Source organism: Linepithema humile, chromosome 6 (genome assembly GCF_040581485.1).
Source record: "Linepithema humile isolate Giens D197 chromosome 6, Lhum_UNIL_v1.0, whole genome shotgun sequence".
Lineage (NCBI taxonomy): Eukaryota > Metazoa > Arthropoda > Insecta > Hymenoptera > Formicidae > Linepithema > Linepithema humile.
Window position 1 is genome coordinate 2,610,322 of NC_090133.1, and position 24,098 is coordinate 2,634,419.

Sequence of the window (24,098 nt, forward strand, 5' to 3'; positions counted from 1 at the left end):
GACGTAGTAACATTATGAAAAATCTTTTTTTAACAATTTATTTAGTTTTTATTATAGCATTTTGTTTATATTTTTTTATTGTAATGCAGTATAATATTTATATGTATAAAAATATATAATCTTTATATTCGATGTTAAAACGGTGAATATAATAGTGAATATAATAGATAAAGAGTAATTCGTGATGTGCCAAGTAGATGTCGCTTCCTATCATTGGACCGTGAAGCGGCGCATTGAATTAAGATTGCCTGGAATTATTAAAATTATCGAATATCCCACGGCGCATACTTTGGAAATCACTGATCTAATCTTTGATCTGGAAAATTTTCATACTCTCTTAAAATTTTTTCTTTATTATATCTTATGCAGGTTGGATTAGTATGGTGCTTTGTCGATTTATTAATACTAAGATCTTCCAGAAAAGTTTTTTCCGTCGTAATTCCAATAAAAATTTAATTTTATTAAATTTCCCTCACCAGAACCATCAAATTAATTGTGTTTTATTAACACATTAGTTGATTAATAGAACATTAGTAAAATACGTTTGCAAGTATGTTCCATAAGATCCATAATGTGCCTAAGATAAGTACAGTTTTGAGGATTTGATGCATCCAGTAAAGTCTGCAAGTCATAATTTCTTAATAAAACTTAATATATTGTAATTCCTTGTATGTATTTATAATTTTTTAATTTAAATTAAAAAAGAACTAATCCAAATACAAGAACAAAAATTGATTACCTCTTATATTTAATACGATTAATTTTCAAGGTACTGTCATCTTCATTGAGTAAATATAAACGTATTCCTTTGTAATAATCAGAGAGATAAGTCGGCCAATCAAATGCCTTCATGTCAAATTTAAATAATTGCTGATCATCCTTGCTCATATTATTCCACATTGCTTCAACATTATCATTGCTGATAATGTTTTCGTTAAGACAAAACGGTGCGACTGCTTCGCAAGCTATATGAATCTTTTTATATAATGTCCACATTCTAAAACATATCAAATAAACGTGTAAAATAATTTTAACTCTCTGCTTTACAGACGAAAGTTTTAATGTACGTTTCTATAATACTTTGGTTTACGACCCATGCACACTCTTGCCATGTCCACCAAAAAGGCCGGCAACAAATGAGCCAGCCAAATACATATTTTGTATATTATTTTTTGTCGAACAAATATGGTATGCGGCAGCCATATGATATTATTACAAGGATATCTTTCGCACAAGATGTGTACGTAATTGATGTATTGGCCCCACTTCGGCATGTCATTTGGCGACACGCTATTGTAAATTAACATGTTCTTGCCTCTTCTACAAAGTAAATCCATTTAAATGTGCAATGTTTATTTGTACATTAAATTAGTAAGTTAATCCACTGAAAACTAAATTATTATAAATCTTAAAATTTTCTTATCAATATTATATATGTATATTTGTTTGATAGTAATAAAATAATTAGGATAAAAATTTTGTATTAATGTTAGCTGCAATATTTATGGTCTCTAGGTTAAAATTTAAAAAAAATTGAGAATAGTAAACATTATTTTGAAAATTTATTGCATTATCTATTTGTGTGTGTGTGTGTGTGTGTGTGTGTGTGTTCTTGATGTATACACATACTTACTCTTCAAAACGAACGCATGGCTCGAAAATGTCCAAGCTACTTCAACTACCTGAGATTTTGTTTCTCAAAAAATAATAAAAATCAAATATTTAAGATAACTGTTATCTAATTTTGTAATTTGGGAATTTAATTAACACTTCAATGAACTTATGTAAATTTTTTTAAAAATTTTTGGAGCACATTAAGATTACTTAATAAAGCGCAGAAAAAATAGACCGGTGAGTCTGGTTTACGTTGACAGAAAACAACAGTCCGTTTTGAGGATTATTAATGATAATCGTACCTGCATTGTTGATTAAAAACGTCCCATGCACTGGCGATTAAAGCATTTATAGTAATGTCAACAGGTATAATATTTGTTCTCACTTCGTTATTGCAGTAATGAAATCTCAACCAACCGAGCATAGAAAACATTGTCAATCTCGTCGGACCATAAAAAGTGTCTACCCATCCTTTTGCCGGTTCGCTAACACTACTTATCACTGAAAGGAATATTAATTATAGAATCACTAGATATTTACGTTCAAGCAAAGTTCAAAATAATGCCGAAGTAACTTGGCAGAAATGCAGCGCAGACCACTCGAAACATCAACAAAGTGTAGAACGAGAGAAACGCTTACGAACGAATTAATTTAAAACATTTTCTGATAAAGACGTTAGCCTTGTAGATCGTGAGGGTCGTGGGCAACCTTCTTTGGCGGACAATTATCCATTGAAGTGGTGGAAACCAATCCACGTACAGTTCGTGATCTTGTGGAAGAGTGGAAAAAAACAACAACTGAAGGCCATTAGAAAGTAATCAGGAAGAGAAAAAAGGACTCGAAAAATGAATTTTTCTATGTCAGTTGATCGTCGTCTAAAGAATGTTGTTCGTAACTTTCACGATTTTCAAGGGTAACATCTCCAGCGTAAAATTTTTGAATCAATGTTGGACTGTTAGGCGCGTGATATTTTATTAATTTTACATTACGAGACTTTATTTTTACATTACTACATTATTTTGTACATCTTTTTTTCTTCATAAAGTAAATTAATTAATAATTCACTCGAAACTTTAAATACTCATAAATTCTAATAAATGCAGTTCCCAAAAAAATGTTTTATATATAACATTTATTTGTTTTTTGTAGTATATAAAAGTGTAACTTCTAGAGGAAAATAGGAGGAAACATAACTTTATTACTATTATAAAATTTTCCGAGATATATAAATCATATAAAAATAGTGAAAGTATTAATCGATTTGAGTTATGACCTTAATAAAATAAAATAATTTAAATAATGTCGCAATATTAAAAAAAAATGCTTGGTAAACAAAAAAGACACAAGAAGCAAAGTAGACAAGGAATTACGTACTAAACGATTTAATAAATTTTTGAATATGCAAACTTGTTTACTAAATAATTAATTAATTTCTCACCTATAGATGGTCTAAATATCCCCATTGGCACATTTCCACTTTCAATTCTGTAGAATTCTTCCGCTATAGCTTTCGTAAATGTGTAAGTATTCGTCCATTGTGAAGAGATTCTGTCAAAAAGATATATATCAATTTACCTTCTTACATAAATATATATATATCACTTTTATTGTATTAAAAATTATATTAATTTATTTGTATTATATTAAAAACAACGAAAGTTTAGGAAAGGATACGTACTTAGGTATAAATTTGTCAAGTTCATTTTCCGAAAGAGTATTTGTCAAGGCGATAAGACTTTTATAGTCGATGGGACATTTATAAAAACGCTCCTCGATATGTCGGACATGGAATTGCGAATAGATGGTCGATACATGTATAAATGACTGCAAGCAACGATATTTATATTAATACAATTATTTCTCAAAATAGATAATAATTACGTAAAATTCAATCATTTTTTCCGATTAATATTGTTAGAATATTAAATTTTCCTATTCGTAACGATAGAAATCCGTATTATAAAATAAAAAATCACCTTTAAGTTTGTCATACATTTAATGATATTGAAAAGTTCACAGGAAGCGGTAACATTTGATGCCGTACTAGTTTTTATGTTCTCATTGAAGCGTACAGTCGCTGCCACATGAAAAACTATGGACACCTACAATAAACAAGAATGATTTTTACATTATGAACGAATCGTGCGAACGAAAGAGAAATTTGCACCATTTACTTTTTGTATTAGTATGTCCTTCTCATTTTCAGACAATCCCAAACCGTTGGCTTCAAGATCGCCTGTAATCGGTACAATTTTCTTGCGAAAGTGAGGTACTTCCTCTTTCAGTCGGTTATAAAGCTACAAATTATAGATTTAAGTGATATGATTTTACAAGTGCATTACGTTGCATACTGATATATTGCTTTTTTCAGACACCCACCGGAGACTCGAACAGTTCATTCAGTCGGATTTTGGGATCTTTGCTTTTCTTTGAACGTATCAGTAAATATATCTTGGAGATATCGGGGCAGCTACGCAATAATTTTTCAACCAAGGTCTTACCAAGGAATCCAGTACTTCCTACAAAACGTAACAAGGTAAAGCTGCACAATTAATATGTGTAAATCAGAAAACGTTGACCAAATTATATTCAGAAAATTCTTTGAAAATTTTAATCAATTAATGCTGTAAAGTGTAGTTCTTTCAATTAATATATAATAGCGTTTCTCAGCCACAATTTCGGGCCCTCTTTAGTGAATACATATTAAAAGAAAATAATCTCTAATAATTAATGTAATAAAGAATAAATTCAAAAATCATACGCGCAGCACCTGAACGGCACAACGAATCCGGCACAGTATTATTCAACTTGTATTTTTTTTTTTTTAATATTAGAACTAATATGTGAATATAATTATTCCATATAATTAGTATATTATTTTTAAGTATATTATATATGCTGTTATAAATACCTGTAATGAAAATCGACTGTCCTGCGTAAAATCTTTGAATCGATGTTTGACTTTCAGTTTTATTACTTTCAACGCAATTCATGATATCTGAAATTAGAAATAAAAAATATGCAAAAAGGCTCAAATAATTAAAGCAATCATATAAAAATTATCAGAAGCGCAAAGAGCCAAAACACCAGATTTTTCTACTTCATAATTCATTATTTCACAAAATATTGTATATTTTTAACTTCCCAGGGAGAACAACAGGTCTAAGAAACGTCTAATAGACGTCTATCGACGTCTATTAGATGTCTATAGACGTTTATTAGACGTTTCTTAGACCTGTTGTTCTCCCTGGGTTTGTAATACATAAAAATTTATTCGATCAAGTTTTTGCTATCATACGTGTTTGTTACAGAAATTTGAAGCATCATACATAATGAAAATAATAATTATTATATAATCTATTAATTGTTTATAACAAAGAACGTCAACAAGTGAAGCGCTTGCCCCCCTCCCCTCCTCTTGCAGAGAAGAAATAATTATGAAAATCATAAATGTAAAGAAGCATCTGATACATTACAATCTATTTCCACCATTCCACCATTCCACCATTTTTAATATTAATTAGGCGCTAAAGTAGAACGCGTAAAGCAGATGATGAAAGCTCAATTGTGTGTAAACAAGATGTTTCATAATGTTCCTGTCAACGCTCGTGTGCGGATAGAGTGCAGTGAACTAAATAAAAAAGTCGTTTACTATTTTGCAATTTTCGCAATAATAATTGTGATAGTAATTAAAAAGTATTGACGAATAATCGCGCGTTGGGCGCGGCTAGACTATGGGCTGTACGCTCTAGGCGTGGCAGCAACCAGGATCGCACGAAAAGTACTTCTGCTCTCGCCATTGTAATTTTTCGTTGCTGTGCAATCCTCGTCCGCACACGAGCGTTGGCAGGAACATCATGAAACATTTTGTTTGCACACAATTGAGCTTTCATCATCTGCTTTACGCGTTCTACTTTAGCGCCTAATTAAAATTAAAAATTAATTAAAATTAATTATTTACTCGTGAGATTAAGCACCATATTTTATTTGCACATTCATTTTGTAGCAAAAATTTCAAAATTTACTATACAAACTTAAAACACAGAGAGATTCATTTAATTCACAATATTACCATATCATCGAGACGAGTTTAATAAATTTCGAATGGAAGAGCTCGATTCGAAAGAGAAGCAGGGCGGCTCGGCTACGCGCAAAGGATCAAGTTCCGGTGATTTGATATTAAACGACACCAAGATGCAGAATCACAAAATTATAAACTTCCAATTAACAGTAGGAAAAGAGAAAAAAAACGTTTATTTATTATACAGCGTTTTCGATAATAGAAGTAAACTTGATACAACGAAATGATATTGCGTGCAGTACAACTTCGTTCTAATGTTACTGCTCTTAGCAATATGCAAGATTAAAACTGCTGCTTTCACTGCTAGCATTACACTGGAACTCAACTCAGACATCTCACCAATGAGATTAACAGTGAACGCATTAAGGATATTGTAATTAACAAAACGTAAAATTAGAAACTTACAAGGAAAGTAACTCGAGTGTTTTTCTTCGATTTTTATCGGCTTTGAGTTATGCGTGGAGCAATTGAAAATAAGAACTTCCTACCGTTTTGCCGCGCCAATTATATACGTTGGCGGTCAGAAATTTATTTTTCTTTTTAATTTTCACTCGATGCGCCGCACTTTACCAGAACTTGTTTTGTCTAAACTGTTACTTCACTTTAATATTGTAAAATAATTTTAACTCTTTACCTAAAAATATGGATAAAATGTTCAATAATTTTAACAAGTCGTATCAGCGAATCTAATTTGATATTTTAATTCTAAAAAATATAAAAAACTAACTCAATGACAATGTAGATACTTTCTGGATGCTCGTGATTTATAAACTAAATAAGAGTAAAATAAACTTACCGAACGTCTAATACTGCTACACAGAGAATAAAGTCTATTACTACCAAAGTTTCTTAAATTCTTCGTCTTGCGTCGGTCTTCAGAAAATGCAAACTGAAAACATAAGTAAGTACGGGCTAGTGAGCCATGTAACATACTGAAGTGAACTTTTTCCAACAAGAATCAATGTGTAATTCGCGGCTTAAGAATAGCAATAGTAGGTAGGGATGTATGTTCTCCTTCCACATTTATTATCGTGTATGGTGGGGATATTAAAAACGAAAACAGATATGAGATAGACGTCCCCGTCCAATATAGCTTTCTCTCTCTCTCTCTCTCTCTCTCTCTCTCTCTCTCTCTCTCTCTCTCTCTCTCTCTCTCTCTCTCTCTCTCTCTCTTTCTCTCTCTCTCTCTTCCACACTGGACCACTTCCACTCTTTCAAGATTCACTGCAATATGTTAAATAGCTCACTAATATAAAATATAAAATAAAATAAAATATAAATCTATTTCTCATCCGCATATTACTCTAAACTCAAATATTCACTGATTTTCCAAACTTGTTTTTCATCTTCTGACAAACTGTCGTTTTTTTGAGTGAATAATCAACGCAATAAATTAACATTTATGACTGTCACATAATGATCGTAATGATTAAGATAGTGCTATTAACATGTAAACATGAAATACGTGTTAAAGTAGCGAGAAATTTTTTCATTTTTTTTTTTATTTCTTTTTTTTTGTAATTTACCAATGTCATGAAAGATTTTAAAATCATAAAGTCATAAAGTTAATGTGTCTTCGTAAAAGACAAAAATAAACCCAGCAAGCACAGAAGCATTACAATGTTGTTATATTGCTGCAATGTTGCAATGTTGCTGCAATGTTCTGTGTTTGCTAGGTAAGGCAACCCATCCATTTTGTGAATTTGAGTTATATAAGAAGATATTCCAGTATATAGTTTAGAGTGATTACTCTTACATCGATTAACTTTTATCGACGGTTATACATTGTTAATAAAATTGCTAACATAAAGAACGAAATACTGTCACCAAAGAAGAAAAAATTGTAAACTTTTTTCTCTTTAAATAACGATATTTTACTCGTATTGACTATTTTATCTTTTAACTCAGTGAAAGTTCATCCTTGTTGCTTGTAACTATATACTTACTCTCAGTGTATAATTTAAAGCCGACTCAAACTTCTCTAATTATAAATTTACATTGCAGTTTCCTAAAAAAGTAATAATAAGTATCATACAAGTAACAATAAATATCACTTGTCATAAAAGCAAAAGAGTTTTAATTTCTATCAGCCATTTCAATATTTTTATGAGTTATTTCAAAATCTTTTGCCAAGTAATCCTTTAGGAAAATTTACTTTAGACTGGCCTAAAGTTTATTAAAGTTTTGCTTAGTAACTTTAAAAATTTGAAAAGTTTTTTTAACTCAGAAAGCACAGTGAATTCGTAAGTATTCTTCAAGTTTTCTTCTTTTCTGAATTGTAATTTTTTAGGAATTCATAGAAGAATATTATAAGAATGATTAAAGATCATTCGCGTTCCCATTATTTATCCCCGATAGGAAAATTGTGGAAACTTTGCACAATAATGACATCATGATTTGACAAAAAATTTCTCACTAATTGCACTAAGATGATTCGCCATAACGCAACAGTTTTGTCAGAATAAAATTTAGCAAATACATTTGTCAAAAATTATATAAATCTAATTTAGTATATAAATATTTTATAATTATTTCAATATTTAAAAACATAAAATCTCAACCTTTAATATTTGTGACAATTTAATGCAGTAAAAACATTTCGCAATATTTGCAGCAAATTTTAAGGAAATAATTTAGCTAATAACAATTAAATAACTATAAAATAATAACAATTAAATAAACCGTTTATTTATTTAATTAGCAAGTTTATTTATTTAATGAAGTACATTTATTAAGTACATTCAGTATTAAATACATTTTATATCTTATACATTATATTGTCTTGTACATTATATTATTTAGTACATAGAATTTTAAACAAAAAGTAAACTTCGAAAATAATTGTATATAAATATATTCCTGACACTCATAAAGAACGTAAAGCATAAACTTATAATAATAAGAAAAAACTTTTAAAACAAAAAAAATTCTTAGTTATTTAGAAAATCTTAAAATTTTGATTACAAAAATTAATATCTTAGGAAAATAATTATAAAATGTTACTGTTTTCATCAAATTAAACGTTTTCAAAATCTTTCTTTTTCTTACAATATTTTCTTTTAATTAAAAATATGGAGATAAGAGTCAGAAATTACTAGACGCACGAAATGGAAGTTATTGAGTAAAATTATTCAATAAGAAATAAAAATTGAACTATATTAATTTATGATATTCAAATTTTCTTTTACTTTTTCGGTTAAAACCCTTCTTTTTCCTTTTTCTCTTTTATCATTTTTTTCCTTTTCTCTATTCCTTACTCGTTGCTTTGCATTGCGAAGTCTTTCAGTTATAGCTTCTTGAAGTTCTGTGACCATTAGTTTGGGAAAATTGTTGTTCCTTGCTAAGGCTTCTGAAAATTACATTTTCTTTCTTAACATAAACGTATTAATTTTATGCACATAGTATATGATATAAAATTTACCATATATAGCTCTTGTTAATTTGCGACTAGCAATTTCTACTGTATTTCCATAATTACTCCATGTAATATTCACGGAAAAGTCGTCTGTGATACTTTCTTTAATCATAGCAGTTACACATTCTTTAGGGTTCAATCCACCAAGGAAAATAAAATATGAAACCTACAAATACAAATAGAAAATAAAAATCATAGAAAATAAAAAATAGGAATTTTATAAAACCAAATTTAAAAATTTAATTTAATTTGTTAAAATTAGTAAAGATACTAACCGTATTTTGATATTCTTCAGTAGAGCAATTCTCGAATTTATCTAAACATTCAACCGATTGCATCGGAAAGTATTCCGGTTTTTTCGGAATTGATGTATCGTTATTCCGTTTTAATTGTAAGTTTATTTCGTTTAAATGCTGCTCTTGATTTCTGCAAGTATAAAGTAATTTAATAACTTTATAAATATTTTAAAATTTTATTTACTGATAAAATATTTGAAGATTACCTAAGGATTTTGTTTATTGCGTGAAAACCTCCTTCGATCATTCTGAATATAAAATAACAATAAAATAACTTTGGTTATATTTTTATATGCAACAATATTTAATATGACATAATTTATATGCAACAATATAAATAAATTTACCTTTTCAATTCTTGAATTATTCCTGTTTTTATTGCATTACTATCGTGACTGATACTATGTTGATCATTTGCCGATTTATTTTGTAATTGTTGAGTATTATTTACTTGTTCTTGTGTATTATCTTGGACCAATAGAGCTGTATTTTGCTCTACAAATAATTCAATATTGTTATTAATACAAGTCCTCTAACAATAATATAAAACATTTACAAATTTAATAAAACAAATATATCAATATATCAATATAAGATATAAATTAATATACCTGATACAGCTGGAAATGTATTGAAATTTGGTATTATTGAATGAGACATCTGTGACAGAGATGAATCACTAGAAATTGAAGTGCATGTAGATGTTGCAGATGGTAATTCATTATTACAAGAATATTGCATAAAGTCATTGGAAGAATTGGACTGATTTTTAGATGACTGTAATTCTGATGTTTCTGTTTCTTCGTATCTACACATGTGCGTACTTCTATATTCATTTGTATGAGGCTGACCGACATTTAACAATGTATGTATTGTGTCGGTTTTTGAAGTATTTTGATCTTCACACGGCAGAGAAGAGTTTTGAACGTATTCTTTGTCGGTTGTAACCATTTCTCTTTGTTCATCTTCATCTGTACTATCTGCACTCGTGTCTGAATTGCTATGTTTTTCTGACTCTTCGTCATAGTTTTCAGCCATTGCTTTTTTGATACAATCAAATACTGCAAGTGCTTTATTATTGTTTTTCTTACTTTTTTTATATTGATATTTATCATCATCCGTTGAAATGTATCTTCTAGTTTTGGTTCTTTTTCTTTTTTGACGTTTATCCATGCTGAAATAAAAATGTCTCAGGGAGAAACGTAAAGTCGAATAGATGTCTAGTTGACGTCTATTCGATAGATCTAAAATAAGTTGATTTTTGCATCTCGGTAGACGTCGAAATGGTTTCTATTAGACACATCTATTAGACGTCTTGTAGATGTCTTATAAATGTTGATTAGACGCCTTATATAAAGCTTATATAAAGCTCGTATCAAACCATGCATTAACAATTAAAATTGAAATTTGACTAAACAGAACAAAGAAATTTTAGTCTTCTGTCCTGATTAATTAAATTCCAATCTTCAATCTTTAATACGTAGTCTGATATGGGCTTAACACAACGGATTGTTAATATATATTAATGAACTGTCAAAATTATAGCCTCGTGTAATGTAATGTCAGATTTATTTATATGTAGTACATAAGTACATTGTTTTATTATAATATGCAATATTGTTTTAAGGATCACTGAAACATACTGAGAAAAAATACAGCATTGTAGGATGCTTGCGCATTTATATCTTTAATATCATTTGACGCATACACAACAATGCTGTATTTTTTCTTAGTATATGTTTCACTGAGCCTTAAAACAATACTGCATAATATACATTTAACACAGTACATAATTGTAATATATATAATATAATAATATTTATAAGATTTCTAAAGTAGGTACTTATATTACTACAGTAGAATATATTATACGATACATTTCTACATTATTCAAATTTCTTTGCGAATACATACATAATATTTAATTATATTTATTATAAAATTTGTTAAGTTCAATTTTACTAATACTCTAAGATAAAAAATAATCTAATATTTTCTAGATCTAAAATTTTAATAAGACAAAGTTGACAAAATCTTTAAAGAAGTATAATCTAAAAATTGAGTTTATACATTATTAGAAGTAAAACAAACAAAAGGTTTGTTATTGTTGCGTTGCTATTTTGTACACTTGTATACAATTCGCACTTAAAATGAGAAGAACGTTATATTCAGGCGTTGGAGAGAAAAAAGAACTAAAGAGTGTACAATGCGATGCAACGCGAACTTTTGCAAATGCGAACTAACCTAAAAGCGTAATATTTTACTTTAAAGTACACAAAGATATTAAATCACAAGATAAAACACAATCAATTTTTCCTTGGGAAAAAAATCGTGCACTTACCGGTTTCTTTTCATTATCCATTTTTCACTGTTTTATAGCAGCACACACGAGACACAAGACAGCACAGCACGTGAACACGTGAATAGGTTACGGCATTCGCGCGGCAATACTTGTTGAGCCTGAGCGGTATGAAAGGCAACGTAACCAATCATATAAATGATCGATATTGATTGGTCAATATAGCACCCGCAAAAATCAAAATTACTAAAACAATTTTTCCGTAAAAATATTATATATATATATAATATTAATATAATATAATATTAAAGAACAATTTATAATCGATTATAATTATACAGGGTGAGTCATTTTAATCTATGGATCCGAATATCTTCCAAATTACGGTATCTACAAAAAAATGGTTTAGATAAAAGTTGACCAGGACAGAGGGGGTTATTTAATTGTATATGCTGCTGACAGCCTCGGGTAAAAGAGGACAGACATAATGCTATCTCTTTCTTTTTGCAGGTATAGCTATCGACCATATATGTAGACATCATTATTAATTTTATAATCTCCAAAATCATGACAGACAGAAATTGATTCGCGCAAATACAAAGTAAATATTAATATTAGAAAATACATTTTATGAGATTATTTTTTTAACCACAAAATTTTTGTGTTTTTATCCTGATGAGGCTATATTGCATTAATATATTTACTTATTGTTAGAAGTCTATTAGACATCTATTAGATGCCGAAAGATAATTTGTAATCTAAACAGTGTTTGATAAACAATACATCGCTATTGTGTAAATATTAAGTTTTAATTTTGTATAAGAAAATAAATGACACAAAATTACATGGCATCTAATTTAGATATTTCTAGACATTATTTTAGACTAGATGGCTCCGACATCTAATAGACGTATATCCGATCTTGTGTTTCTCCCTGGGGTAGTAAAAATAGTAATTAATTTATTAAGTAAAATAGATAAAATTATAAACATATTTATCTCTCACTCTTGCAGTACCTTTATTGATTATTTTATTTCCAAGTCTTTAAAAGTGGAAAGTCGTAACATTTATCAATTTGTATAGGAAAAATAATATTTGAACTATGCACATAAATAATAGATATTTTCATATATATATAATACATGTCATATGTGAAATGATACCTTTCTATTAAATAATAATAATAGTAATTATTATTATTTAATAAATTATTTATTACAGTTAACTTAACAATAATAAATTGAAATGTTACATTAGCAATATTAGCAATATTGCTCAATTTGAGTATGTAACATTTCAATTATAACATATTCATCAGCAATTTCAGTACAAATGTATTCATTGCTTCCTTCATCATCGTCAATTTTTTTCCATATAGGCATTTTGTAACATTTTGATTTAACAGAATGTATAGCAATTACATATCTTATGTCAGATAAGTTTGAACATTTGTATACGCCGATCGTCGAAGATTTTATACCGACATCATAAAAGTCTTCGATAAGATTGAAATTACGTACAAATAAGAAATAAGAATTGTCGGTAAAAATAATATTATCTATGATGCAAATAGCACCATTTTTAAGAATACAGCAATTGTCGCGCTTACGTAAATTTAAATCTAAATGATGATAACAAATTTTCGAAAACTGTTTGCAGCAACAAATATGTTCTGGAAGTGGTCCATTACTGTGCATTTTATTAACGATAATGCTCTGAATGGAATTGTTGATTATTTTTTTAGCAATTTTATTTTTTTCTGATGCTCTTCGTACTATTTGTTGCAGTTGTTGATTAGGTTTTCGACAATTTTTTCGATAAAAAGTCATATTGTTTTCATACGGGAATGCAGAAAAATTATCAACCGAACCAAATCTTCTCACGTCATCTACTAAATGAAGTAAGCCATGTACATTATACGAAACAAACGTTTCATTGTAAATAACTGAGCTTAATTGCACATAGGATTTTATTGCAAGTTCAGAAAAATATAATAATTTTTCGGATGGTGAATTATTAGAGAGACATCTCATAACTGAATGTAACAATAAAAAATGATTGTAAGCGTTTTGCTCGACAATATCAAAGAATATAACAATACCGGTATAAAGTAAAAGCTGCCGACATTCTGTTGCTTTAAAATTTCCATATTCTGAAATTGATCTGGGTTTGCGATTGAATTCTCGAGAGCAATAAGAGCTAATAATATTCAATCTTTGATATTATGTCAATATGATGTTTCGACAACTTAGTATTTTTTCCGTATTTACCAGTGACAAAAGCACTTAATGTTTTCTTTACTATACCTAACAGTACCAAATGCATGTACTCAAAAGGAGTTTGTGCTACAATATCTTGAAAAAGAGAAGCTATAGGTGTATTACCATCTTTATGATGATCTTCATCGTTTCGTTCCCGATATTCCTTATCAGAACGATTCTCATTATCAATGTTTGGAAAAATGACATGACCTTTATTAGACAGAACACCAGTGATCTTACATTTTGAACACGGATTATATGACATGTGCCCGTAATGATTTAATATTAATGCTCGTGCAGGAGCATCTGCTATGAACGCTCGAAATTCCCATGGAATAATTTTATTGTTAAAAGAAATTCCACCTTTTGACCTAAGTTGTTCGCATTCAATTAAAAACTGTGAAAAAAATTCCATGGCATTGTCTGGTTTTTTCTTACCACGATATATACCTATTGTTTCAGGTCTTTCTCGACAAATATTAACTATTCTGCATTGTAATGGCCATATTTGAATTCTACTACTCTTATCTTCTGAAGCACCATCTGTACTAATATCAATAAATAGTTTATTTGGTATTAATTCTGAGGGAATATTTTGTAAAATATTATTAACTGCTTTTTCAAATCCTATGTGCAAATATACACCTGAACCAATTGTTGTAAGAGTTACAGGCTTTGTTTTAGTTTGTAACAAAGTTCGCGCAGTTTTTGGAAGATTTATTAAACATTTATGACTTCTTAATATAGATAATATAGATTCTATTTGACAATGATTTAAATCACATTGTATAAAACATTTTGCCAATTTCTGTTTAATACATTCTACATCGTTGTCAATTCTAATATTGTTATTTGTAAAACTGACGTTAATATCTTCGAAAATATCGGAGGAGGTTGTATTAATATGAATATTATCATTTTTTAGAGTATTACTAATATGTGATGACGATATCGGAATACATATTTCTTTTGGATGAAAGGATCCGTTTACAGACGAAAAACATAATGTATTAGATATTTTCTCTTGATGATTACTCTCACTCCAAAGCTGCTCTTTTTCCATTGAAACTTTTATATCATTTTTATTTTGTTCAGGCATTTTTAATTGTGTAAACTTTATATAATTTCTTTTTATCTCTTTACGAATTTTTTGACGTTGACGAATTCCAACAGTGTTTGGATTTTTACGACTAATTGACGTTTTTAAATAAAAATTTCTTTTCAAACATGACATTTTTAGACTTAACGCACAAATTATGAATATATAAAAAATGAGAATTTTGTTAAATTGTGTTATAATAAAGCTGACAAGGCTGACCGCATTAATAGCACGTAAACAATACATAAATACAATAAATGTTCTTTGAAAGGCACATTTCACATCTACAAATATTTTATATACAAATATATGAATGAACAATAACTTTCAAAAATACTTTGATAAATGTTATTACGTTTCCTCACAGAATATAAAATATTGTTATAAACACCGCCAAACAAGACAATATAACCTGAAAAAATATTTATGATATTATACACGTGCAAAGATTAACAATAAATAAATATAATATTCTGAGTAATATAATCTTTTATATATATATATACACAAACAGCACAAAATATTCGGAAAATATTCTAATAAAGTTCTTCCATATTTTTAAGAATATTCTTTCCAAATATTCTTACTACCACACGTTATTTTACACTGCGTGGGTCCTCGGATTGAGATTTCCTTTGAAACATAGTTATAGTTTAGGCCTACATAAGATTTCTAGTAAAGCGGTTTGACTGCATGGGCTTTGGTTGACCATTAGCAGGGCTTCAATGTTGCACTTTTAACCAGTACTTTTGTAATGGCACTTTTTTACACGCCACTTTGCAATAAATTTGAACAATATTTATCTATATCACAAATTTATATATGCCTACCAAGTTAAAAATAATACACAATTGTCAAAAGTAACATTACTAGTAAAACGCAGACAAATCATTTATGTGTGATAATGATTTTTGCCTTTTGCGTAAATAATAATGTTAATTTTAGCAATTGTGTATTATTTGTAACTTGGTAGGCATATATAAATGTGATATGGATAAATATTGCTCAAATTTATTGCAAAGTGGTGGGTAAAAAAATTACATTACAAAAGTGCTAGTTAAAGATGCAACATTGAAGCCCTGCTAATGGTCAACCAAAGCCCATGCACTCAAACTGTTTTACTAGAAATATCTTATGTAGGCCCAAACTAACTATGCTTCAAAAAAAATCTCAATCCGAGGACCCATGCAGCGTAAGGTGTGGTTGTTAGAATATATGGAAGAATATCAGAATATTATTGGAATATTTTGTGCTGTCTGGGTCTATATATGTATTAAAAATGTTAATTATATCATAAAACAATATTATAAAACTATATAATTTAAAGAAAACATGAATAAATACATACGTGTTATGTATTCGGAATGTAAGACCTTTCTAGCTTGACACGTGATTATAAATGACACGTATTCCTTTATATTCAACACTTATAATCCCACTCTCCCTTTTTCAGAGATACTTTCTTTGTATAAGACTTTGTACAGTTCTTTGTACAATGCGAATTAGTATAATAACGAATAAGACGTCACCAGACAAGTCAATATCTGAAAAATATTTATGAGAATATTATACACGTACAACGATTAATAATAAATATAATATTCTAATTAATATAATCTTTTATATATTGTATCCAGACAGCAAAACATATTAGGAAAATATTCTAACAAGGTTCTTCCATATATTTTAAGAATATTAAAATATTCTTCGAATATTTTGTGCTGTTTGGGTATGTATATGTATTAAAAATGTTAATTTTATATTATAAAACAATATAATAAAACTGTTTAATGTAAAAAAAACATGCATAAATATATATATACATACGTGTTATGTATTCGGAATGTAAGACCTTTCTAGCTTGATTCACGTGATTATAAATTACACGTATTCCTTTCGATTCAACACTCATCACAATCTTGATTGACTCTTATTTTCCGAGACACTTTCTTTGTACAAGACTTTGTACAGTTCTTTGTACAATACGAATTAGTATAATAACGAATAAGACGCCACAACGCCAAACAAGCCACAACGTGAATGCACGTGAAATGTGAAGTCAGGTATGCCGGTTTGTGATAGATTTGCCGAAATACTATTTAGTATTTCATTACGCAAACAATAATTAATATGGCATAAAAGATCAATATTTTTACATCTATTTGTTGAAATATATTTACATAATTGCAAAACATAAATTGCCTATAAGATTTCGTCATATAGTTTTAGAAATACTTTCCTATTGGGGTATTACGAAAAAATAAGTCTTTCAGTAAGCAAAATATTAGTAATATTAACATTTGATTAAATTTGTTATCAATATTGCTAAAAACACTAAAAGTACATTTTCTCGCTGACGCTCGACGCTCAATTTCAGCGTTAGAAGACATCACGTGACTAAAAATAACAATCATTGCAGTAGTTTTTGGTTCATGATGTTTTCTAACGTTAAAATTGAGCGTCGAGAGTCAGCTTGAAACAACACCTTAAAAGTCGGCTGATCTCAAGAACAATATGAGAAATTTGTGACTTATTTCCGGTTGCAGGCTTGACTTATCGAATAGACAAATTTTTTACCATCTTCGAACAAAGTGAATTTATTTTCGCTAAAATAATATTTTATTTCAGTTTTGTTTCAAGTCAGTTTTCAGAAAATGCGACATGAAAACGTATGAACGTAAGATCGAAACGCAGATCGACCGACCTTGCATCACTTTTAATAAAACTTTTTATTTGTTTTTACTTTCTGCAAATTTAATCATGCATTAAATTGGCATTTAATAATCGTGATGATTTACATAATGCAAAATTATGTACATGTTGGACTAGAAGAAAAATATATAGAGGCGAGACTTTTTCCTTTTATTTTTTCCATCTCTTTTTGTAGTTTACATCAGTAGTCAATAATATTTATTTTTTATTTAGGACGTTTCGGATCTAACACGTTGTATCCAAATATTCGCACATTATAATTACTGGTAATAAATCTAAAATAAGAATTTTATTAATTTAATTTTAAAAAAATCAGGAGCCAAGCAAGTTTCCGTCGCTTCTAATAATCTTCCTTTATTCAGATACAATTCGTATAAACGTTTCAGTCGATCTTTCGACCATCTTCAGTACATAGTTTCGTAGAAGTCTAAATTATTAATCGAATAGAGATCAGATGTGAAACATTATAAGAATATTTAAAGACATACCTGATAAATTGCGAAAATTAAACATAATAAAGAGCGAAAATGTCAAATTTTAGTGTGAAAAATCATATAATTATATTAAAATATATATGAACGTTTCGACCTGATAGGCCTTCTTCAGTGTACAATAATAAATATTGAATAAATATCGCATGTAATCATTTAACAAATAAATTAAAGTAAGACATAATAAACTTGAGATACGCGATGCGAAAGTTATTGCAAAGTCAGTGGATAAAGATGAAAATACGTAGAGGTTTTTTATTGTAATAAATTCATGTCATCGATGTTCGCCCAGACGCAAAAAATGAGATAAAAAAAAGAAATGTTAAATTACTAAGATTATTTAAATTTTTTAACAAGATGTTTATTTATTTTTGACTCTTCCATTCATTTCATTTTCTTTGTATCTGTACGAACACCAATAACATGAATTTATTACAATCAAAAAAATTATACAGTCGAATTTCGATAACTCGAGATTTCATAAGCCGAAGACTTTTATAAGTTTAATTACCCAACGAGAAATGATCTATTAATCGACGTCAAATGGATGTCTAATTGACGTTGAAATCGATATTGAATCGTATTGATGTCGACTCGACATTAATTCGAAGAATTATTTCTCGCTGGGTACATATTTTTTTTTTTCTTGATATTAAAAAGCTAAAAATTCTATAAATCAAAATAAATACATCTTATAACTCGAACAAGTCGTGAAGCTCATTAGATGTTTTATTTTGCCTCTATAACTAAAATTTAAAAGAATATGGCCTCTGTTACTCGAAAATACTTCTATAAATCGAAGTCATGTGACTTAAGCCTCTGTAACTTGAATTGATGTTTTATTTAATTTGCCTCTATAACTCGAATTCTGGAATACACAACCTCTATTACTCAAATTTACTCTAACCAAGTGATAGCCAATCAACAGTTTTGCTTTGTTTTCTACATGTAGAAACTTGTCAAGCATGTATCAATACCCTTAGCGCTCATTTATTTTTTTATCTAAATTCCTTCGTTACAAATTATGTATGCACAAATACATATGTATAATAAAAGGCTGGCCTCAGTAAATTGAATTCTTCTTTGTAATATCTGTACACCACGAAAAATGCTAGAGTTTTGTTTGAAGCTTCTATAAGCCAAATCTTTAAATTCCAAACTTCTATAATTCGAAAACTTCTGTAGGACGAAACTATTATAACTCGAAGCATTTTTCATTTCCCTAGCGATTCGAGTTATCGAAGTTTGATTGTATTTATCACTTGATCCTACAATAATTTATGCGTTGCGTAGGTTGCATATCTCAAGTTTAATATCACCAGGCATACATGCACGCGTTACAACACCTTTTTTTCTATTCTTTCCTTTTGTATTTTAATTATTTATTATTGTACACTGAAGAAGGCCTGATCGTCAGATCGAAAGGTTTATATATATTTTAATATGATTATATGATTTCTCGCCAGTGATGCGATATCTACTACCGGGCTCGCGGCTCTCGAGCCCCAACACAAGTAAGAAGCGCTTACGTCACGCGTCTGTGTGCGCTCGGCCGTTCGGCTATAGAGAGAGAGCGGACGTCTCTGTCTTGCTACCATCGAGCCGACGTAAACACATTGCGGACGGCAAATGCTCAGAAACAAGCGCTTTTAATCGAGTAAGGCGAGTGCCTAGCGGATTCGAAGTCCCGTATTCGAGACTTGATTTTCGCAACTTTTTTTTTTTTTTTTTTCCACATTTGTTTCTAACAGTGTAAGTTAGTTAATAATGTTTTTTTGGCTAAAAAATATTATTTCGTATATTAATAATATATTTGCATATGTTAAACTAATAACTAATTATTTTAAAAAGAATACTAATTTGTGTGCTATTATAAATAGAAAAATGAAGTCATTTTACAACATACATATTGCAACAAAGTGCAATTTAACATGTGCAATTATTGTTAATAAATATAAAATAATATTTTTTAGCCAAAAGCATTATCTAATGATTCACTTGATGGTACAGTGCTAGAAACAAATATCGAAAAAGAAAAAAAATGTTACAAAAGCAGTTTTCAAATACAGAAATTCAGAGAAATTCTCGCATTAAAATCTAGCATTTTGGCTTTTTGCGCTCCTGATAATTTTATGTGATTGTTTTAATTATTTGAGCCTTTTTATATATTTTATTTTTATATAGTTAATATAAACTTTTCGGAGACAAATCTTACAAACGGTATAGCAAAAAATCTCTCTTTAACATTACCATCTTCTCTTCTATTGTTATTATTATTGTTTCTTTTATAAATGTGTTTATAAAATGATACCATCCACTTCTAAAATAGAAAAGAGATTTCAAAGACAAACTATTGATTAATCTCTCGTCAATATCCCTGAAAGTAATGTCAGCAATAAGAGAAAAAGGAGAGTCCATAAAACTTTCAAATGTTTGTTCGTATATGATGTCATTAAACGTAAAATAAGAGCTCAAAATAGACTGCGCAGATAAATTCTTGAAAAGAGAACAATGTGTTTTTTGAGATAAAATTCCATCTTTTTGGAGAATTTTATTTATTTATTTATTTATTGCATGAGTTTCGTTAAATGGACAAAAGAGACAATCTTTAGTTTGGACTGGAAAGTTCTACTGCACTCGGCTTATTCATCCATACATCTGGTATCTTCAAACTTCCGCCTATTTCGGTCGCTGCAACATCATTTGCGTGATACACATTTTAAATCGTAGAATGACGTTCCAAAATGCCTGGCCGTCCTTATCAATTCAAAACCTCCAAGTTATTTTAGCAATCCAAATTACACAGCTACGCGAAAGATGGTATAAAATCATTAAAAACAACGGGGATTATTTTAATAATTGAAAAAATACTCTTTTATGAATAAAATTTTAACTTTGCAAATAAGGCATCGAATTAACTTACACATTTACCTGACAAATGCGGAAAATGCAAAACCAAGTTTAATAAAAGTAAATAAATCTGATAAAATATAATGATCGTATTATATTTTTATTCCATCATCAGTAGCCATCAATTAAACGTACACAAAAGGTCAAGTGTGCAAGATTATACCTTTGGACAAAATAACAGAGAAGAATAAAAAAAGGGGGAGAGAGAGAGAGAAGGGGATTTTGTTGGGACGAGACACTCGCTCGCGTCGCAAAATTTTCGTTTATCGTCATGGTACTATTAGTTTAGCGCCATTGTCGGCCGATTCCAGTAGACGTGACGGGATGGCGGAGGGGACTCGTGTTCCGTGTGATCGGGTCTCGATGGCGAGCCTTTCAGCGCTTGGTAATGCCCGCTGAGTATTCAGTTTCTGGAGAGCATAGTCGGCCGCCTCATCCCAGCTCTTCCAGCTCACTCCTTCGTGACCTGAAAAAGCCAGTATCGGGCGTCTACGCGTAAGCAATTGCAGTCTAAGTGTAGCAACGCGCGCGCGCGCGCGCGCGCGAGTACAGAATACCCTCATCTCTCAGATACTATTATCTCGACAGCTCATTTTTAATTTACGCACTGCTAATTTTAATGTTAAGGCCGTTCAATTTCTTATTTTTTTTCTTTGACAAGAAATGAAAATTTGATTGATATCATGTTTCGTTTTACTGATGAAATAATGTGAATCGCGAAAATATCCGCGAGCGAGTATGATCACAAGGACGACAATGAGGAGAACATGGTGTCATGGGAACATATATATGTATATATAAATCATAAGTTTTTTGTAAGATACCCGATGAATCTTATTCATAGTATTCTATTTATAATTGTACATAATAATCCGATCATCCTTTAAACTTAATGGAAACTTAAAAAAAGAAAGTGATGTGCACTTTGACGATTTTTACTTCTTACTTTTCAGCTTGTCAGAACCCTCGTCAAAGGTAGGATCTTGTATGTTCAGCATCAAGCTACTACCGCTGAGGAACACTCTGTTTTGGGAGTTGGCGATCTAAAGCAAAGCAAATTATTCTTTTAACTATATAATTAATATTTAAAGATTTTTGAAATATATAGAAAATGTTGATTTTTGTATTCAAGTCAAATATCATATTTTATATTCAATTAACATTTGAACAATGTAGAAGGTTACAAATTTGCAATGATGCTAGAATTTGTAAGGGCGCTTACCGTACGTGAAATGGCCTGTGCAGCTCGTATTTTACGCAGCTTCAAGTATCCAGGATTCTGACTGACAGCTAAACCAAGGTGCACTGCAGTTAAGGTTATTATATTTTGAAAAGAAACTCAATCTCAGTGTTATATATTGATTTTTTATAAGCTATTCATTAAATAAATGTGAATTTGAAATAGAACTGTAAAGTATAACAAATAAATCATATTCCCCAACTGATGATTTAATCAACATGTGCAGCAATAGCAAGAGTTTTAACTATATTTTTCAATGCACTTATGAGAATTATATTCTTTTTGAATAGAATATAATATCATAAATTGCTGAAGAAAATGGTTTTTATAAAGGATATCATTTTTGCTGCTTCTGCCTCTCCTTCAGCTTGCACAATTTTTTGTTGTCGTTCTTGTTTGGCTCTTTCCACCACAAAGGCAGCTCGTTGGGCCTCTTGCTGGGCCACCTGTTTGGCCTCAACCGCAGCAGTATATTCCTTGCCAAAACTAAGCTCTGTTATGGAAACATCATCCAGAACGATATTGAAGTCCCGAGCACGTTCTGTCAATTCTTTGCGCACCATGTTGGATACCTGCTGTCTCTGTGTGATCAGCTGCGAGGCGTTGAATTTGGCAACGACTGACTTTAATACTTCATTGCATATGCTTGGCAATACCTGAATTACAGAAATTGAATTTAAATCCAAATGTTGTGAATGTAATATACTAAAATCTTTCCAAACTTCTATATATAAATGTTTTAAAAACCTTTTCGTCATAATCAAGACCTAACTGCCGATACATAATTGGCAATGTGCTTGCATCAGGACGTGACAGAACACGTAGCGAGATGTTGACCATTTGTAAATCTTTAGATCCCGTAGGTGAAGAGATCTTCCTAGGTCTGCTTCTAATATCGTAAATTATTGGATAGTGAAACCATGGAATACGGAAATGCAGACCTTCGGTCATGATATCTTTTTGAATGCCTCCTAATCGAGAAAATATGATTGCTCTGTGTCCAGCTTCCACTGAAATTTACATTATGCAAATTTAAATCTTTTGTGTTACAGTATAGGAACTTCAAAATCTAAATCAAATTAAATAATTAAAGTTAAACTTTAACTTAGTTCTACATGCGCAGTCTTAGGTAGCTAACAATTAAAAAGAAAAACATGTTGAAAATATTATATTACAGAAATCTAAAATGCGACGATTTGTGTATGTTGTAAATTGCGTCAGTTATGTTCTCAATTACATAACAAGACATGCCTATTACTGCTGGAAAAAATATTTCATGGACAATAAAACAATTCCAATCTGCGCAATGTCATTTAATGATTAAACTCGCATTCGGAATTGTCATTCACTCAAGGTAAACAGTGTTTAGGAAATAGCATGTGATTATTGAAATATTCAGCAAAAACGTGATGAAAATTGAGGTTAACCTGTATACATGGATTTAGAAGCACCGTATGCCGCAAGACCGACGGCGGTGAGAACTTTTAGGCCCGTTGGTACGCCGTTCGTGCCCTTGCCAAAACGTGAGGCCATCTCACTGAACTTGTTTTGCGCCATTTCGCGAAATCAAACCGAAAAATCAATCAGCATAAGACAACCGGCGAAAAAGTTAAAATTATAAAAAATCAGAAGCAAGATCACGGTGTATATACATGTATATAGTAGAGCAACTTCTTGTTA

The 24,098-nt window shown here is 29.9% G+C and overlaps 2 protein-coding genes across 14 annotated transcripts; both read right to left on the reverse strand.

Moving 5' to 3' along the window:
* Positions 1-22: 22 nt before the first annotated feature.
* Positions 23-17,113, reverse strand: LOC105679326 (putative fatty acyl-CoA reductase CG5065). 12 transcript variants are annotated; one of them, XM_067357410.1, is made up of 18 exons: positions 16,893-17,113; positions 16,414-16,609; positions 10,018-10,580; positions 9,754-9,901; positions 9,613-9,654; positions 9,386-9,536; positions 9,117-9,276; positions 6,492-9,044; positions 4,526-4,612; positions 3,994-4,133; positions 3,789-3,911; positions 3,591-3,716; positions 3,293-3,438; positions 3,053-3,162; positions 1,917-2,115; positions 1,081-1,320; positions 740-997; positions 23-621 (listed from the first exon to the last, which is right to left on the reverse strand). In XM_067357410.1, exons 9-18 carry the CDS (start codon positions 4,605-4,607, stop codon positions 531-533), a joined length of 1,515 nt encoding a protein of 504 aa, XP_067213511.1. In that variant the 5' UTR covers positions 4,608-4,612; positions 6,492-9,044; positions 9,117-9,276; positions 9,386-9,536; positions 9,613-9,654; positions 9,754-9,901; positions 10,018-10,580; positions 16,414-16,609; positions 16,893-17,113; the 3' UTR covers positions 23-530. The 12 variants fall into 12 exon arrangements, 10 of the variants coding, with proteins under 10 accessions (XP_067213511.1, XP_067213507.1, XP_067213510.1 ...); XR_010890795.1 differs by lacking the exons at positions 16,414-16,609; positions 16,893-17,113 and having other exon boundaries at positions 23-248; positions 477-621; positions 10,018-12,004; XR_010890794.1 differs by lacking the exons at positions 16,414-16,609; positions 16,893-17,113 and having other exon boundaries at positions 23-316; positions 477-621; positions 10,018-12,004.
* Positions 17,114-17,906: 793 nt separating this feature from the next.
* Positions 17,907-24,086, reverse strand: Phb2 (prohibitin 2). 2 transcript variants are annotated; one of them, XM_012364332.2, is made up of 6 exons: positions 23,846-24,084; positions 23,166-23,428; positions 22,757-23,074; positions 22,401-22,478; positions 22,125-22,221; positions 17,907-20,959 (listed from the first exon to the last, which is right to left on the reverse strand). In XM_012364332.2, exons 1-6 carry the CDS (start codon positions 23,973-23,975, stop codon positions 20,877-20,879), a joined length of 969 nt encoding a protein of 322 aa, XP_012219755.1. In that variant the 5' UTR covers positions 23,976-24,084; the 3' UTR covers positions 17,907-20,876. The 2 variants fall into 2 exon arrangements, with proteins under 2 accessions (XP_012219755.1, XP_012219754.1); XM_012364331.2 differs by lacking the exon at positions 17,907-20,959 and adding an exon at positions 21,260-21,644 and having other exon boundaries at positions 23,846-24,086.
* Positions 24,087-24,098: the final 12 nt, after the last annotated feature.

Bases quoted from the DNA above. Each gene is read 5' to 3' on its own strand.
- LOC105679326 (XM_067357410.1), bottom strand. From the start codon at position 4,607: ATGAATTGCGTTGAAAGTAATAAAACTGAAAGTCAAACATCGATTCAA. The intron at 3,912-3,993 runs GTGGGTGTCTGA...TATAATTTGTAG, and splicing joins ATGAACTGTTCGAGTCTCCG to CTTTATAACCGACTGAAAGA. The intron at 2,116-3,052 runs GTGAGAAATTAA...TATTCCTTTCAG, and splicing joins GATATTTAGACCATCTATAG to TGATAAGTAGTGTTAGCGAA.
- Phb2 (XM_012364331.2), bottom strand. From the start codon at position 23,975: ATGGCGCAAAACAAGTTCAGTGAGATGGCCTCACGTTTTGGCAAGGGC. The intron at 23,075-23,165 runs GTTTTTAAAACA...TCTGTAATTCAG, and splicing joins GTCTTGATTATGACGAAAAG to GTATTGCCAAGCATATGCAA. The intron at 21,645-22,124 runs GTAAGAAGTAAA...TGGCTTTTTCAG, and splicing joins GGGTTCTGACAAGCTGAAAA to GTCACGAAGGAGTGAGCTGG.